The sequence below is a fragment of the Zophobas morio genome, unplaced genomic scaffold (genome assembly GCF_036711695.1).
Source record: "Zophobas morio isolate AGI-343-1 ecotype UQ-CSIRO unplaced genomic scaffold, CSIRO_AGI_Zmor_V1 ptg000044l, whole genome shotgun sequence".
In the NCBI taxonomy this organism is placed as follows: domain Eukaryota; kingdom Metazoa; phylum Arthropoda; class Insecta; order Coleoptera; family Tenebrionidae; genus Zophobas; species Zophobas morio.
In genome coordinates this window covers 1943621-1958012 of record NW_026972149.1, presented here as the reverse complement: position 1 = coordinate 1958012, position 14392 = coordinate 1943621, and the positions used below count along the sequence as shown (strand labels likewise).

The 14392-nt window shown below is 35.2% G+C and overlaps 1 protein-coding gene across 1 annotated transcript; it reads left to right on the top strand.

The window, feature by feature from the left end:
* Window positions 1–3158: 3158 nt before the first annotated feature.
* LOC135141544 (bone morphogenetic protein 6) lies at window positions 3159–12629 on the top strand. The gene is made up of 3 exons (XM_064072744.1): window positions 3159–3401; window positions 4142–4250; window positions 11688–12629. Exons 1-3 carry the CDS (start codon window positions 3279–3281, stop codon window positions 12479–12481), a joined length of 1026 nt encoding a protein of 341 aa, XP_063928814.1. The 5' UTR covers window positions 3159–3278; the 3' UTR covers window positions 12482–12629.
* The last annotated feature ends 1763 nt before the right edge of the window (window positions 12630–14392 follow it).

Sequence of the window (14392 nt, the reverse complement as noted above, 5' to 3'; positions counted from 1 at the left end):
AGTAAAATGAGACTCGTTGATTGCTACAATTAATTTGCATTCGTTAATGTATCAATTCATAAAAAAAATTAGCTCGATTTCGTTAAAATAACCAGATTTTTAAGCGAACTTACAAAACTAAAACAAATGTGCTGTCGTGTTTATGAAAATATATTTAGAGTTTTTTAGTTTTTGCGTAAGCTGTGGATCAAAAGAAGCGCCTTTATTTTGGTTAATTGTTGAAACGTAGTACCTGTACAACTTAAAAACTTAATAAACGAATGGATAGTTCAAAGAACAAACGCTGCTTTAGAATCAAACACATGATTCATCTTCTACAAATAGATTACTAAATTAATTGATGTGGAACCCCCTAGCTTATAATACTTAGCTAACCTTTATATTTCTTCGTATTGAAAACAATCCTATGTGTATCAAGTGTTAGAAATATTACGTTCCCGGACATAAATTTTTTCTAGGCGAATTCAGTTTAAATGAGCGGAACGTAGATAAAGCAATTTGCGTCGTTTTATTAATAATATGATACACAGTTGTAGTACAATATATCTTTTTTTATTTTCGACGTTTTCTAACGCCAAGCTTCTGTTTTGTGTACGCGCTACAAAAATACTAACGAAATGGTATGCACTATTAATGTTAATAGAGATGCTTAAAAATGAATAGGGATACGTTTCATGGTATGACTCATCATAAGAGTTCGTTCCTAAACATAATTTGTATTTTGGCGGTAAATTATTAAACAGTTCGACATCGACGATGGAATTTGTTATTAACTATTATCACTAGTTTTATTAATAGTGTGGATAGTCCGGTTTCCAAATAACTGGGGTGGATACACCACCGCTCTCTTTTCCTACAATAAAATTATGATCTAAGTTTGTAGAGGTCAGTTATTTTCAATTTAGACTGAACTGGTAAATTTAGTCCACATGTAGGTGTACCTTTTATAACTTCTATACGCAAAAACGTACCAAATATTGATTAAATGAGGAAATTTAATTAAATGTGTTCGACTAAAGGTATCTCTGAAGAGTATCCTCTGTAGTTTTAAAATATGCATATTGTTAATGAACACGATAAAAGTCGTACACCGTTTCGGTGAAAAGCTAACGTTTTGTGGGTGGTGAATGGGAAAATAGCGTTATTATTAATGATTAGTGGTTTGTTTCTGGAAAGTGTGAATTGTAGCCGCTTTCCTGAGAAAAGGGGTAGTTCACTTCGCACCCCCGTCAGTTAATGGCACTGTAAACGACTTAGTCAGACAGGTAACGCAGTGCCTTGTTCTAGGAAATGAGCCTACTAAGATATTGATTGTTGGTAAACAGAATATCAATTAATATTTGAATCTGGACAGTAAAGGGGAGGGAAGTATGAGGGGTGAAAGGCGGCGTGTCACGTCTCATTCAACTCAAACAAGAATGCCCCTTTTCACATCTTTTAAAAAAGTATTATTATTATTATTATTAACACCACCACCACCACCATCATCATCATCATCATTATTACTGTTATCTTCAATACTATTAACTTTATCATTATTACCTGTAAAAAATTGTTGTACCTACGCAATTACGAAAAAATTCATTAATCTGTCGTTAAGCAACCTCAATACGCGTTTATTTGATGTCTTACGTTTCCAGCGAATCATTGCAGTTTAAAGTTTACAAGCATAATTTTTCTTGCGTTTTTTAACTTAGGCACTTTCTGAATATGAAAGGGTGGTCCAAGACCCACATCTATTTTAAAAAGTCAAGTTGTTGCTTTTATAATGAAACGCGAACGTGACGACCACAGCGTCACCCGAGATCCTGTCTGTCTGCACTAGTTAAATACATACTAAGGAATTAATCATATAGGCGATATTTCTTGCCCGAAATTGAGGAGATAATTTATGATCGGATCTTTCCCAGGTGGGTGTTACGTACTTTTTAATAATAATTCTCACCTTCAAAATAACAGGAATTTGCCTCTGACGGTGAAGAACCACACACCTGTCAAATTTTATCAATTAATATACTATGATATTATAATGGTATATTTTTATACAGGTTTTCGTTCTATTTCAGTTTACAGCAGTTCAAAGTTCTGCTTCAAACTATACTTATTTACAAATAAATACGTCATTTGTCGATGGACAACTAGTCAACAAATTGGAAAAAACTTTTAACATGATGGTTAGTTTGTTTTTGACTTTTTTTTTTGAAAAAAATGAGAGCAGCAGCTCCTTAAGTTTAAGCTGTCGTTGATGTCTGTCATTTAGTTAATAATGTTCTTGACGCTGAAATGAAGTACTAAATTAATATCAATAAAAGATTATTAAATTATTTGTATATTAGTTTAACAGATATATTGATAAATGTAACACTAAAAGTAATACTTTTGTGTTAAACAAGTTACTTTAATTTGTTTTTGGCGAAAATTGATTAATGTAGAAACTAATATGCGTAACGACTATTAAAAATTTTTTTTGTTTTTAATTTGTGAAGGTGCTACTAACACAATACATGTGAGTGAGATGTAATAATATACTTGACTGAACGTCAGATCGGGTTTTCTACTTTAAAAAGTTTTATGACCTTTTTATAGCCGGTTTGTTTCTGAAGGATTCATTATTCAGGGTGGTCATGCCACAGAGAAAAAATGCCAGCTGTAATTGCTGCCGAAAATCGCATTCTGCATGTGCAAACTACCGCTTGATAAAACAACAAGAAAAAACAATTTTCTCTGCGCGGTAAAAATCGGAGACATCACGTTCTGACTCGTATTTTTGAAAGAACATACTCATAATTTGTCCCAAAAGTGTTATTGCTTTCACTGACAGTACGTGGCGTGGTTTATGACCTCCCCGACACACTGAAGTAAAAGGATTTCCTCAACTATTTGATAAACAAAACTAAATTAATACGAGGTGTAGCGAATGTATACGTAGAGATTTAAAAAATCGCACTAAGTCCTTAGTAGTGCGATGCTAGCATGCAACATTCGCGAGGCGCATCGTGCCGCAAAATTCCGACGCGGGGTACGATTTTGAGAACACATTTATGTGGATGTTCGTTAATAAGGGTAGTTTCCCCGAAACATATCCCCACTCAGATCGTGATATAAAAGTGTGAGTGGCGGCAAGCGCGTTAAGTTTAGTTCAACCGCTACATCGTATCGTTGCTGACGGCCAGCTAGCTGACGACGTCGGCGGGTTGCGCGCCAGTGCAAGTGCATGTGCCAGGTGCATAAAAGTGAAGTGAGTGCGCTAGTCACTAATGCCGGCTTAGCCCCCGGCTATGGGCTGCAACTTGTGGGCTACAACAGCGGCGTGGACGTTCCTGTATATAGTGCAAGTACTAAGTGCAGACAGCAGCCTCTTCCAAGATTTGGGGCTCAGCACCCTTCCGGACGTCACCAAGGTACACGGGGTCCGGCGGTCGCTCTAACCCTCCCCGAAATTTCCAAATTTTCGGTTTCATACACCGCGCACATTTTTTGCCGGAGTCAAGGTTCGAATGATAACATTAGTCACACGACGTAGTAGTTCTTCAAGGAATTTTGAGTTTTGAAAGTTTCAAGGAACTTCGATTAAATTTTGGTCATAAGTTACAAGGTTGCAATTCAGTTATCCTTGTGACCGTTATTTAAGTTCCGGCAGGTAATACCCGTCTTAGGAAATCCCGGAGCAACCGACCGGAACTAGATTTTCCACTCTACATAAACCGGAGCCGGCCCTGACGGCGAAAATCCGTCGTTTGGGTTTCGTTTCAAAATTATAAACTAGCAAACATAAATCACATGGCAAGGTAAACCATTACCGGTAACTATTACAATAATAAAATGACATCATTCGACATCTTTAAAAACCGCTTCGGAAAAGTCGAAGAAAATGTTCGTCGCTCGAGTGAGGATCTTTGGCAGGAATTTTGATAGTTTACTTGTTATTTTGATTATGAGCTGGCTCTGTCACGCATGTGGTGGTCTCCCGCCAAAACTGTCGTGTGTTTGAGCTCGAGAAGTTAAAATAGAAACGGGAGCAACCTTCATTTCGACACTGAAATCTCTGTTTAACATCATCAAAACTCATTGTTTTGCTGCGAGGATGTTACTCTCTATGAACTCAACCACTTGTTGCTTATACTACATCCTTTTTCCACAGATCAACATAAGCCAGGACGAGTACACTCGGATGATGAGCCTGTATCTTGACAGCCGACAACAACATTCAACAGAAGATTCCATTCCTAAGCTTATCACATTCTACGCTGGTAAGTAGAACAAACCTCAACAACACAAAATGACAGTTGACATCGATCTGTCAGTGTGTGTGTCGTACTAATACCTGTCATTTTTGAGCAAATCATCCGAAAACTAAAAGAGTGAAAGTTGGCAGTCATAGTGCAAATATCTGTACTTGCCAGTTTCTCCAGTTGTTACAGCAACTTTTTCCTCCGGCATTTGAAAATAGTCTTATTATCTCTCACGATGATTTTGGAATTTCCTACCCAAATTAATATAAAGACATGAAAGTATAATGAGAACGTGCCGCCTATGTTTTGTGACAAGTTGCACAGTCATTATCATTATAATGACCGGTGCAACGGGAACTAATGACATCATCAAATGCTCACGTAAGCTCCATATCAAAAAAGCTCACCTAAATTATTTCACAAGTCGAATAATTTCAAGCTCATTTCACACGTTGACGTTAAGAGTGACTAAAAAACGACGATAATTTCCACATAAATAAAAAGGTCGCTCCAGAATTAATAAAGGTGTTTTAATATCAAAAGTCAAAATTTAAAAACGAGTTCAGACAATTTTATCACGACTCGGAAATTATCGCAAATTGCTTAAGGGAACGATAGTCACAAAACAATGTGAAATAAAGGTAACTGACTGATAACACACGTACCTGTCGGTTAATCTTACCATCACTACTTTGTGCAATGTCAAGTGTCAAGTTCTTCATCAGATAGGTACCACAACATCGCTATAACTTACCTCGTCAACACGCATTGTTGACTTGCATACAACAAAAACAAGTATTTAAGCAGCAAATGTCAAAATTGACGGAATCATTTCTTTAAATAATTTTTTCGCATTGTTACACCATTAGCATTGAAATCTCTCCAAGAGTGTCTTTCCACTCCGGGATTTCCCATTGCGTGACACTGAAAATTTATATTCTTTGCGTTGGATTTCATAACGACTTAAGATCAATCAAGCAGTTCGAAATGATTGTAGCCCAAGATAAAAAATAAAAGATGAGTTGTGGCTGCCCTTGCTCTGTCATTAAAACCAATGGTACTGATTTTCATCGGGATAATAAATTTACATTATTATGCTTGGAATCTTGTTCCGACGTGAACGTCGGATACCTGGAGGTTTACATTTCCACATAAACTACGGCTCGATGAAGCCAAAAAATCACGTTATTGCGTTCTAAGTGGACATATAATTAGAACAGTAACTGTAAAATTAAATTTTTTTGGTCTGATAATAAAAAAGCTAGAGTCCAGTACAACGTATGATGATAATATAAAGTAAGATAATAAATACTATTTCAGCTTTTTTTGTACTTTTACATATGACAGCTATCTCATTAGAAAGTAACTCTAAAGAAACAAATTCAAACTTTCAACGAAATTATCACTTATTCGTAATAATCGTTACTTGTAACTATAAAATTAAGGTGAATACGGGTTCATTAACAAGAAAAAAGCTTTCTAATTACGAGAAGTAACACGAAAAGTAAATTGCATCAACAAAATTCTGATGTAATTTTTATTATAATTAAAGCTAGCTGCACTTATAAAATTTCTGTTCTGGTAATTTCATAGTTGCTGTCAACCTGTTTTCGGGTTAAAATTAATTAACATTTTCAATGCCGCCTTATCAGATAATCTCACCTTAAAAATACTTGGACAGATGAAGTGACACTTACAGAACAGAATCACCAAATACCACGGGTATTTCAATATATAACTTTGATACCTAAAGATGTCTGTTTGTCACTATTTATAACGGTTCAAGAGTACGTATCAAGATGAGCAGAGCCAAAAAAAAATAAAGTTCATAAATTCAATTTCGGATGTTTTCAGCCAGGAGAAAATTGGTGATTAAAGTATGCCGCAAGCACATTGATGATCGCATGTGTAAAGTTTGAGGCTTATCATGAGAATAAAAAACAAAAATCTGCACATTTATACCGTCATTGGAGAGAGACGCGACGTTTATAATTGGTACGAGTCAGGTTAAAATTTTGAAGAAAGCTGATAAAAAGGGAGATAAAGGTTTACCTGAGAATGATGAAGCGGACGTTAATGTTGTTTTATATTAGTTTCCAGTTTTTAATTTAGCGTTGTAATATTTTATTAAACGGTAATTATTGGAAATTTTGTAATGGTTACCAGAAACACGTTTTTGGCACTTGTTAACTAATTTTTTGCGCGTCACGTGGCCACCTATAAATCAACAGTTTATGCATAATTTGTTGATTTATTATGCGAAATACAATATCCGAATTGCTTAATGAAATCTGTTTCCTAAGAGTCATTGATAAATATAAAATATACTTAAGAAACACCTGTTCTTGGAAGATAATTTATAACATTCAAACCTCATTCGTTTATAATTGACTTGATAATTGACTAATAGATACTTTGTAAATAATATTAAATTCCAGTGAGCGAAGGATCAGATGTGATTATCATCACTTTCTAGTTTTTTTCAGAAATTATACGAATGATTTGTTTCAAATCAAATTCAAATTAATTATTAAAACATTTCAGCTTGAATTTAAGATAATCGAGGTCAGTTGTGATTTACAAGATCTTCGATATCGACTCTTCTGTGGAGAATTTCATTATCTTCACCACTCCGTTTTCTTAATTAATCAAAATAACTCTCGATTTATTGGAATGTACATTTAATTAGTCAAAACTATTTATGTCAAAAAATTTCTCTTAGGGGAAACTTTAATGAACGTGTTTTTAAGAAAACTTTTACCGATTAAAATTTGGCTAGGGGAGCGCAGGCCACAACAGACCAACAACCAAAAACAAACGTACCTGCGAAAAGAGTAATCATAGTTATTTCTTTTAGTAGGTACCACAGAGTGCAATTTTGGCGAAATGTAAGTACGTCCGGCTGTCGCTATATTGGCGCCTTCTGAAATATGCAACATGTTCCGTTGTCCTCTACACGTTCGGCCTTCAGTTTTAATAAAATCTATGCTGCCGCTACAATAAACAACAAATTGAAGTGGTCAATATTTTAAACGAAAATCCATTTAAATCGCTGTGTGTGATCTGTAGCGCGATTGTTCAACGAATGAAGGAATGCTCGACTCGTTGACTTTAATGTGAGTTATTGCAGGTTTTGTCGTTATGCTATAAAAAGATTATTGCGGCGATATTTGTATTATATATGTTTTACGAAGAACCACTTACGAACAGAGATAGTACCAATTTCTGTTCCGTGCACGGATTGTGCTGTAGAATTTAGGTCTCATTAAACCATGAAAAATGCAAAACATGAACGTTTAATGTTCGAGAACAAAATAACGCGTAGGCTAGAATAACGTTGAATTCATAACTTTGTTTATGCTAATACTGCATTCCGCTATAAACTATATGATTTGATTCGTAAGGTGAGTGAGGCTTTGATAAGCCGAAATTGACGAAACCGGTCTATTTCCACCGGGCGCGTATTTTCGTGATTCTCACAGCCTACTTTTTGCGACCGTCTAATAAATAAAAAACTTGGAAGGTAGCTGAAAATCATTGTTTAAAAATTGTCTGTGACAAATGATGACATCATAAAAGATTTTCTCACCGACACAACACTTATTCTAAAACTTTTAAATAGACTGTCGTCTCGTCTTATTAAATAAATAATAAACAGAAATAGGTAATAATTATCAAGTAAACACGGCTATAAAAGTTTATTGGCGACTTAAATTGGTCAGTACCGCTAATTAACAATTATGAATATTAAAATGGAAAAAGTACGTGTTTCGTAACAGATCAGTTCCAAAACACAAAAGGGTAATGAGCTTGTGTCGTGTTAAGTTTTGTTTAACTTGAAACCGTTTCCATTAGCCAGTCACATTTTGAAAGCAGCTACTGACAGGTGTAGACTGCTTCTACTTACCAGGAACACTCGGTTTACAAATCTGGCGGTTATAAAAACACTCCTTAAATCCTTAATGGAATTACGACTCATTGCTGAAATATTTATGATAAATGATATAGAGATTCAAATTTCGATACAACATTTATAACATTAAATAGCAGGTGTATTCTACACACGTGCTAATTGTTTATTCTCAAAACCGAAGAGAAACAATTCACTGCCCCAAACCGTGTCAAAACGTCCTGACTAAACGAAACACAGATTTATAGTCACAGTCACCCTAAAATTGATTTAGTAAACGAGCAGGTGCAACTCTCTAACATGCATGCAACGAATATGTAAACAACACAATAATAAAAATCTCTTACAAGAGAACAACATTCTCAGTTCTAATTACTCACAGCTAGGCTAAAAAGAAAACGATGTTACAGTAAAAACCCTTCATTAAGACGTGTTTATTGAAAAACAAATACCTGTAAGTGTCAAAATGAGTGATAATTATAACGAGATAATCATTAGCATTGAACTTACATTTACATGCTGTCGACCAGGGAGGTTAATGAAAACAACAACCAAAAGACCGTAAAACACAATAAATCAAAATTGTTTTCAATTAATTGCAAACTAGAATTACTGAGGCGTTTAACAAACCGGCAACACGACACAATTTCAACTTTTGAAGTCACCTTGATCTAAATATTCGTGTTCGAAAGGAAGGATTTTACTCGCAGAGATACCATTCTTGTGAAAATAATAACGTTGGACATAAGAATGTATCCAGACGCCAATTTTGCGTAATCTGCATACTTACAAAATTACAAAATTTTGATTTGTGGCATAATTTTGACTGAAAATTTCTGTAGTAGTAGAAGTACTACACAACATGCGCAACGACCGTCACGTGGTATCGTTTTATTTACAATTTTGAAAATTTGGATCAGTGACATATTTCCACGTCTTACAACCTACATACGCTGGATGTCCGCGGTGCCATCTGTCATACTCTCTTGCCAATTTGTTCGTGTGAAGCTTCTACCTGTTGTGTGAGATTTTTATTTGTGAACGAAATCTCCCAAAATACGTCGATTTTCCATTGTTTTATTGGTTGCCATATTTTTGGTATCTGTGTTTAAAATTTCAGGCGTGTGCTATAAATATGATTTTTGTCAAGAGTAGGTGGTCGGTGAGATTACATTGTTATATAATTTAATTTTAGTGATTTCATTATTCAGAGGGAATTTCTGTGAATGGTGAGACAGAGTGTAAGAATATCATATGATAGGTTTTAATTTAAAGCGGAATTCGATGTTATTACTTAAGAAAGAAAATTTATGACCTTTTTATTTACTACAAATGCGATTTATGTAGATACACATTTATAAAGACACTAAAAATATACAAATGTTGGTAGTTTGTCGCGTCACGAGTATTACGTTGGCGGAGTTACTTCTATAAATAAAATCGAAAAATCAAAAATAGCTTTATACCTTCGTTCCTCGTGTTATCTTTAATCAAGTTAACACCAGACGCATTGTCCTTCTGACTATTTTTATTTTGGAATTATGTCAGTCCTTAACGCTTCGCCTTGCTACAAATCGGCATTTTTGAAAATTCCAAAATTAGAAAAAATGTCACCTAATTAAATTTAATTAATGCGACCCGCTAACGAGCTGTATTATTCCTATAAACAAAAGAAAATAAATGCAAATTCCGCCGTAGACCACCAACATCAAGAGTTTTGCCGACTCATTTATTGTTTTCCCCAAAAGAACTTACAAATGTTACAACTGATTGTCAGCAGTTAGCCCATTTGTTAATCGTGTTAGTGAAAGCTTGAATCTAAATAACAGCTATAAAAATAAAGATACAAGGACTGTTCAAATTTTACTCGCTTGTTTACATGTGCCGTTAGTTTTGTTAAAGAAAGTGGTAACGCCGCTAAAGCCGATACCTTTCAAGAGGACGAATTCCATACACAATGTTGAAACGGAGCTTTCGATCACATGCGGATATAAAAAACACACGACGATAAATATAGCATACGGAAAGGCAGAGCTCATAACGAAAATAAAACAACCTAAAGAAGCAAAAAGCGTTTCAGTGCAGACCGCTCTCGTACGTTTTAATGCGTCCGCTTATCAAAAAATGTATAATCACTGCGATTATCAAACAACAGAAAGCAAAATCATTTGATGCTAATTTTACCAGGTAGATCAGACGACAGCGACTGTCATCGCTTGGAATTGATTTCATTTTGATTTGATAATTTTGATAATTTGATCATTCTGTCTGAGGAAGATAATTTATTGCACCTCTCTATCTATATATCCCGTAAGTAGTAAATAAATCAACTGCGCCGATCCAGTTATTCCAGTTGTACAAATAACCAATTTACTTCTTTTAATGTATGCATTTAATAGGAGCATCGTGGCCGCCATCAGATCAAAGATTTGATGCTCGTGTTGAAGACTCTTAACAGAAACTACCATAAAAACCAGCTGACGATATACAGATAAGACAATTAGGAACACTTATTCCTGCGTTAGATTTACATGCGCTGACACTGAATAGACGTGTGGTCAATTAGTTTCTACTTGATCTCCTAAAAAATACATCGCAAGTGACTTGAGTGCCTTCAACAATAGTCGCCATAATTCATTGCAACATAAGTGCGGTTTTTAACAGTTAGAGAAATGCAAAACTCATCGTGAAGCTGCATTGCTTTTAGCACAACCAGAATCTGCAAGAGACGAGTCATGGAATTCATTAAAATGCTTGTGAGGTAGAAATTTCCGACAGACAAAAAGTGTAATGATCGTTTTGATCGGGTCGTTAAATGTCACAGTAGACAATCATTTTTCGAAAGTAGCAGTGATGCTTTCTGGTTCATGTCCAATTAAGATGGCAAAACTGGAAGTTAATTGAGTTACCCGATAAATATTTTAAAAAACGGAGTTAATAACGTTCTGTTGTATATATTAGACATGCTACTCGCAATCAAGGAAATGATCTCGCGCCAAATATTTTGATGATTCATAGATAAAAAATGTATCGCTAATTTGTGTCCGCTTTTCAATAACTTTCGCACACAATATGTTAGATCCTTGATCGAGCTATCACATAATTGCTGTAAGTAATTTTGGGCGAACCAGTTTCGATGTAATTACCGGGTCATTATACAGTTGTTTTCTAAAGAAATGTTTATTGGTCATATGATAGTGGCAATGTGGTTTTAAGGGCAACGGCCATATGTGTTTACAGAAAAGTTTGAATTTGATTTGATGCCAGTGGGTGTCAGCTCTAGCATCCACGTGCTCTAAAATTGACGCAACTTTTGCGAATTCCCATATATAGCGTGATTTAAGTCGGAACCTCCAAAATCATTCTTAAAGTAGAGTAAAAATAAATAAACCTGGAACCCACGTCCTCTGAATCACTGATGGTTGGCTTAAAAATGAATTATTTGGAATGCCTTCGCGCATCTGACATGTTTTGCTCATAAATTACCGAATCCGATATTTTCCACGACTTTTTGCCCCGACTTCTACAGTGCCCTTTTGTTTCAGTGAAGAGGGATTGGTGGCCAAATCGAGAAGACTCGCGGCTGAAATTTCCGATCCGACCCAGCAGTCAGGAAATGGAGGTAGAGAGTGCCCAACTTCGCATTTTGGCACCTGCTTTTGTCGACGGCCACTCGACGGCGGTCCGCATCCAAGTAAACCAAGTTTTGGGCGTGAGGCGACGAAGGCTGGTGGACGAAAAAGTCATCTACCTGTCACCAAACTTGACCAAATGGTGTGAATTTGAAGTGACAAGTGCAGTGCAATCCTGGTTTAACGGGGAAAGGAACTTAGGTTTAGAACTAGTTTGCATTGACTGTAGAAATAATTACTTGAAACCTGTAGAAGCCGCAATTAGTGCTTTAGTTTACCCGGAACATAGACGTTTCCGACGCGCAAGTTCTCCATATCAGCCGGCGAGACGCACAGACTGTAGGGAATCCAGGAAGGGGACGAAGCGAAAGTGTTGCAGGCACAACATGATCGTCAAGTTCGCTGAGCTGAAGTTCCCGGAAATGGTCTCCATAGTCCAGCCCAAATCTTACGAGGCTGGGTTCTGCCAGGGGCAGTGTCCACCTAACTATAACCATGCCACGAACCACTCGCGGATTCAAAGTCTACTTCACCAAATGGACCGCAAAAATGCCAAACGCTTAAACCGAAGAGCTATACCCAAAGCTTGCTGCACTCCTTCCAAGCTTGAACCCTTAGAGATACTTAGGGTTAATCCCAGTGATAATACCAAGCTTATTGTAGAAAAGTGGGATAATATGCAAGTTATTGAATGTGCGTGTTCCTAGTGTAGATATGCCAAAGACATATTTTTTAAAACATTACGGGTCAATTGAGCATTTCTGCATTGAATTTTCAACTATTGTTTCTGTGATATACGTATTGTACATTGTGTCATCTGTCAGTTATATTTATAATTTTTCATTGTTAATGTATCTCCTCAAAAGTATTATTTTAACTCATTTTTTATATTTAATTTAATAATATTACTGTGTAATGTATGTACTGATGACGTTTACCAGTTTTGTAGTATCTACGTCTTTTATTATACCTTGCACACCAAAAATATTACAATACTTGAACCATGACACCTGAAAGTAAACTGTGTCAAATGCCACTACCCAACAACCTGGAAGAAGTTAAAAAATGAGTATTTGAAGCTCCATATCTATCTACAGTTATTACGGAACCTGTTTCCTAATGATATATGAACTAGCACCCACACAAGATGATTTAATAATATGACAACCAAATATTACAATTGTGTAGCTGTACAATTCTTCAAATATGTTTGAAGGTTGAACACGTATATGCGGAACATGAAACACTCGATTTAAAGTAAAGCATTTTTCCCCTTCACTAAGTGTGCTGTGTATTCAAACCGACGCCTATTTAAAATGGTGTACCGCATTCCTTCATTGTTACATATGTATGATGTAAGTCAAAATTTTAAAACACGTACATATTTTTCTCTCCATATTAGGAGTCTTAACAGAGTATTCATAAGCAGGGTTACGGTAAGTATTTGGATTTCCACTGAATTTTTACAATAATGACTTGCTTAACATACCTGTATCTTGTAAAAGTAACTTTTATGGTCTAGACATATCAAAAAACAAAGACAGCCTGGGAAACTGATGACGTTTATTACTACCTTAATGGTTCTTTATATTACATATTGGTTCATTGGCAAACCGCAAGCTTTATTACAATAATAAAACATGTTTAAAATTATAAAAATGAGTTTTTACAAGTCGTTTATTTCGCGTTAACAGATCTTTAACGAATTACTTTTTAGATATTTAATTATGTATAAAGTTATTTGGTCACATGAATTAGAACGTCACAAAGAATAATAAAATAAAAAATTTTAATAAAATTTGTTGTAAATTTTTCACATGACGCATCAAGTTGATACACGAGATGAATATATAAATTTCAGCTGATATTTTGTATCCTCTGAATCAATGTCTTCGAAGAAGTCTACTTAGACAAGTTTTGGTTACCGTTTACGAAGAGTTTCAAGTATTCCTTAAAATTTTAAAGTATTCGGTTTGGAGATCGTTTGTCTAATGAAATCGCTAACAGACGACAGACAGATGGAAACAGGAAACCTGCAGTTGGTATGTTAAAATTTTGAAACAATAAGAAAACATGAAATTGAACATCTCAAAATAGCCCTTGTATAATAGAACTGTCGGTGTCAAACTGGAGTTAAAATTCGAAAATCAATGAAACAATATCATTATATTTAAGAATACATAATTCAAGTCGGAACAAGGTTTTCGTCTATCACTTGTTTTAATTTAAGTGATTCATCTAGAAGAAAATACAATGCGAGAGATTTAAAATCGGCCAAATTATAATTTGCGACATCTGTTAACACCCTTTTTAATTTCTAGTTAGTTCAAGAATACTGTATTACAGACGAGCCAGAGGACATCTAATGACGATTTATTGAAGTAGTCTCAGCTGACAGTAATTGTAGAATTAAATTTTGTCTGTATCAAAAATTTATTAAACAAATCAACTAATTATCCACTGATCTAAGCGAATAATTAAGCTAAATAATAACGACAATCTGCAATAAACAAGTTTTACCACATACAGATGTCACCACCTGTCACAAAAATGTATTCTTGACCAAGTTGTGTCACAACTTTTACAGAAATCTGTACAGCTAGATTTTTATTTTCATT

Coding starts and splice junctions, on each gene's coding strand:
- LOC135141544 (XM_064072744.1), top strand. CDS start 3,279: ATGGGCTGCAACTTGTGGGCTACAACAGCGGCGTGGACGTTCCTGTAT. Junction 3,402..4,141: donor CCCTTCCGGACGTCACCAAG/GTACACGGGGTC, acceptor CTTTTTCCACAG/ATCAACATAAGCCAGGACGA. Junction 4,251..11,687: donor GCTTATCACATTCTACGCTG/GTAAGTAGAACA, acceptor CTTTTGTTTCAG/TGAAGAGGGATTGGTGGCCA.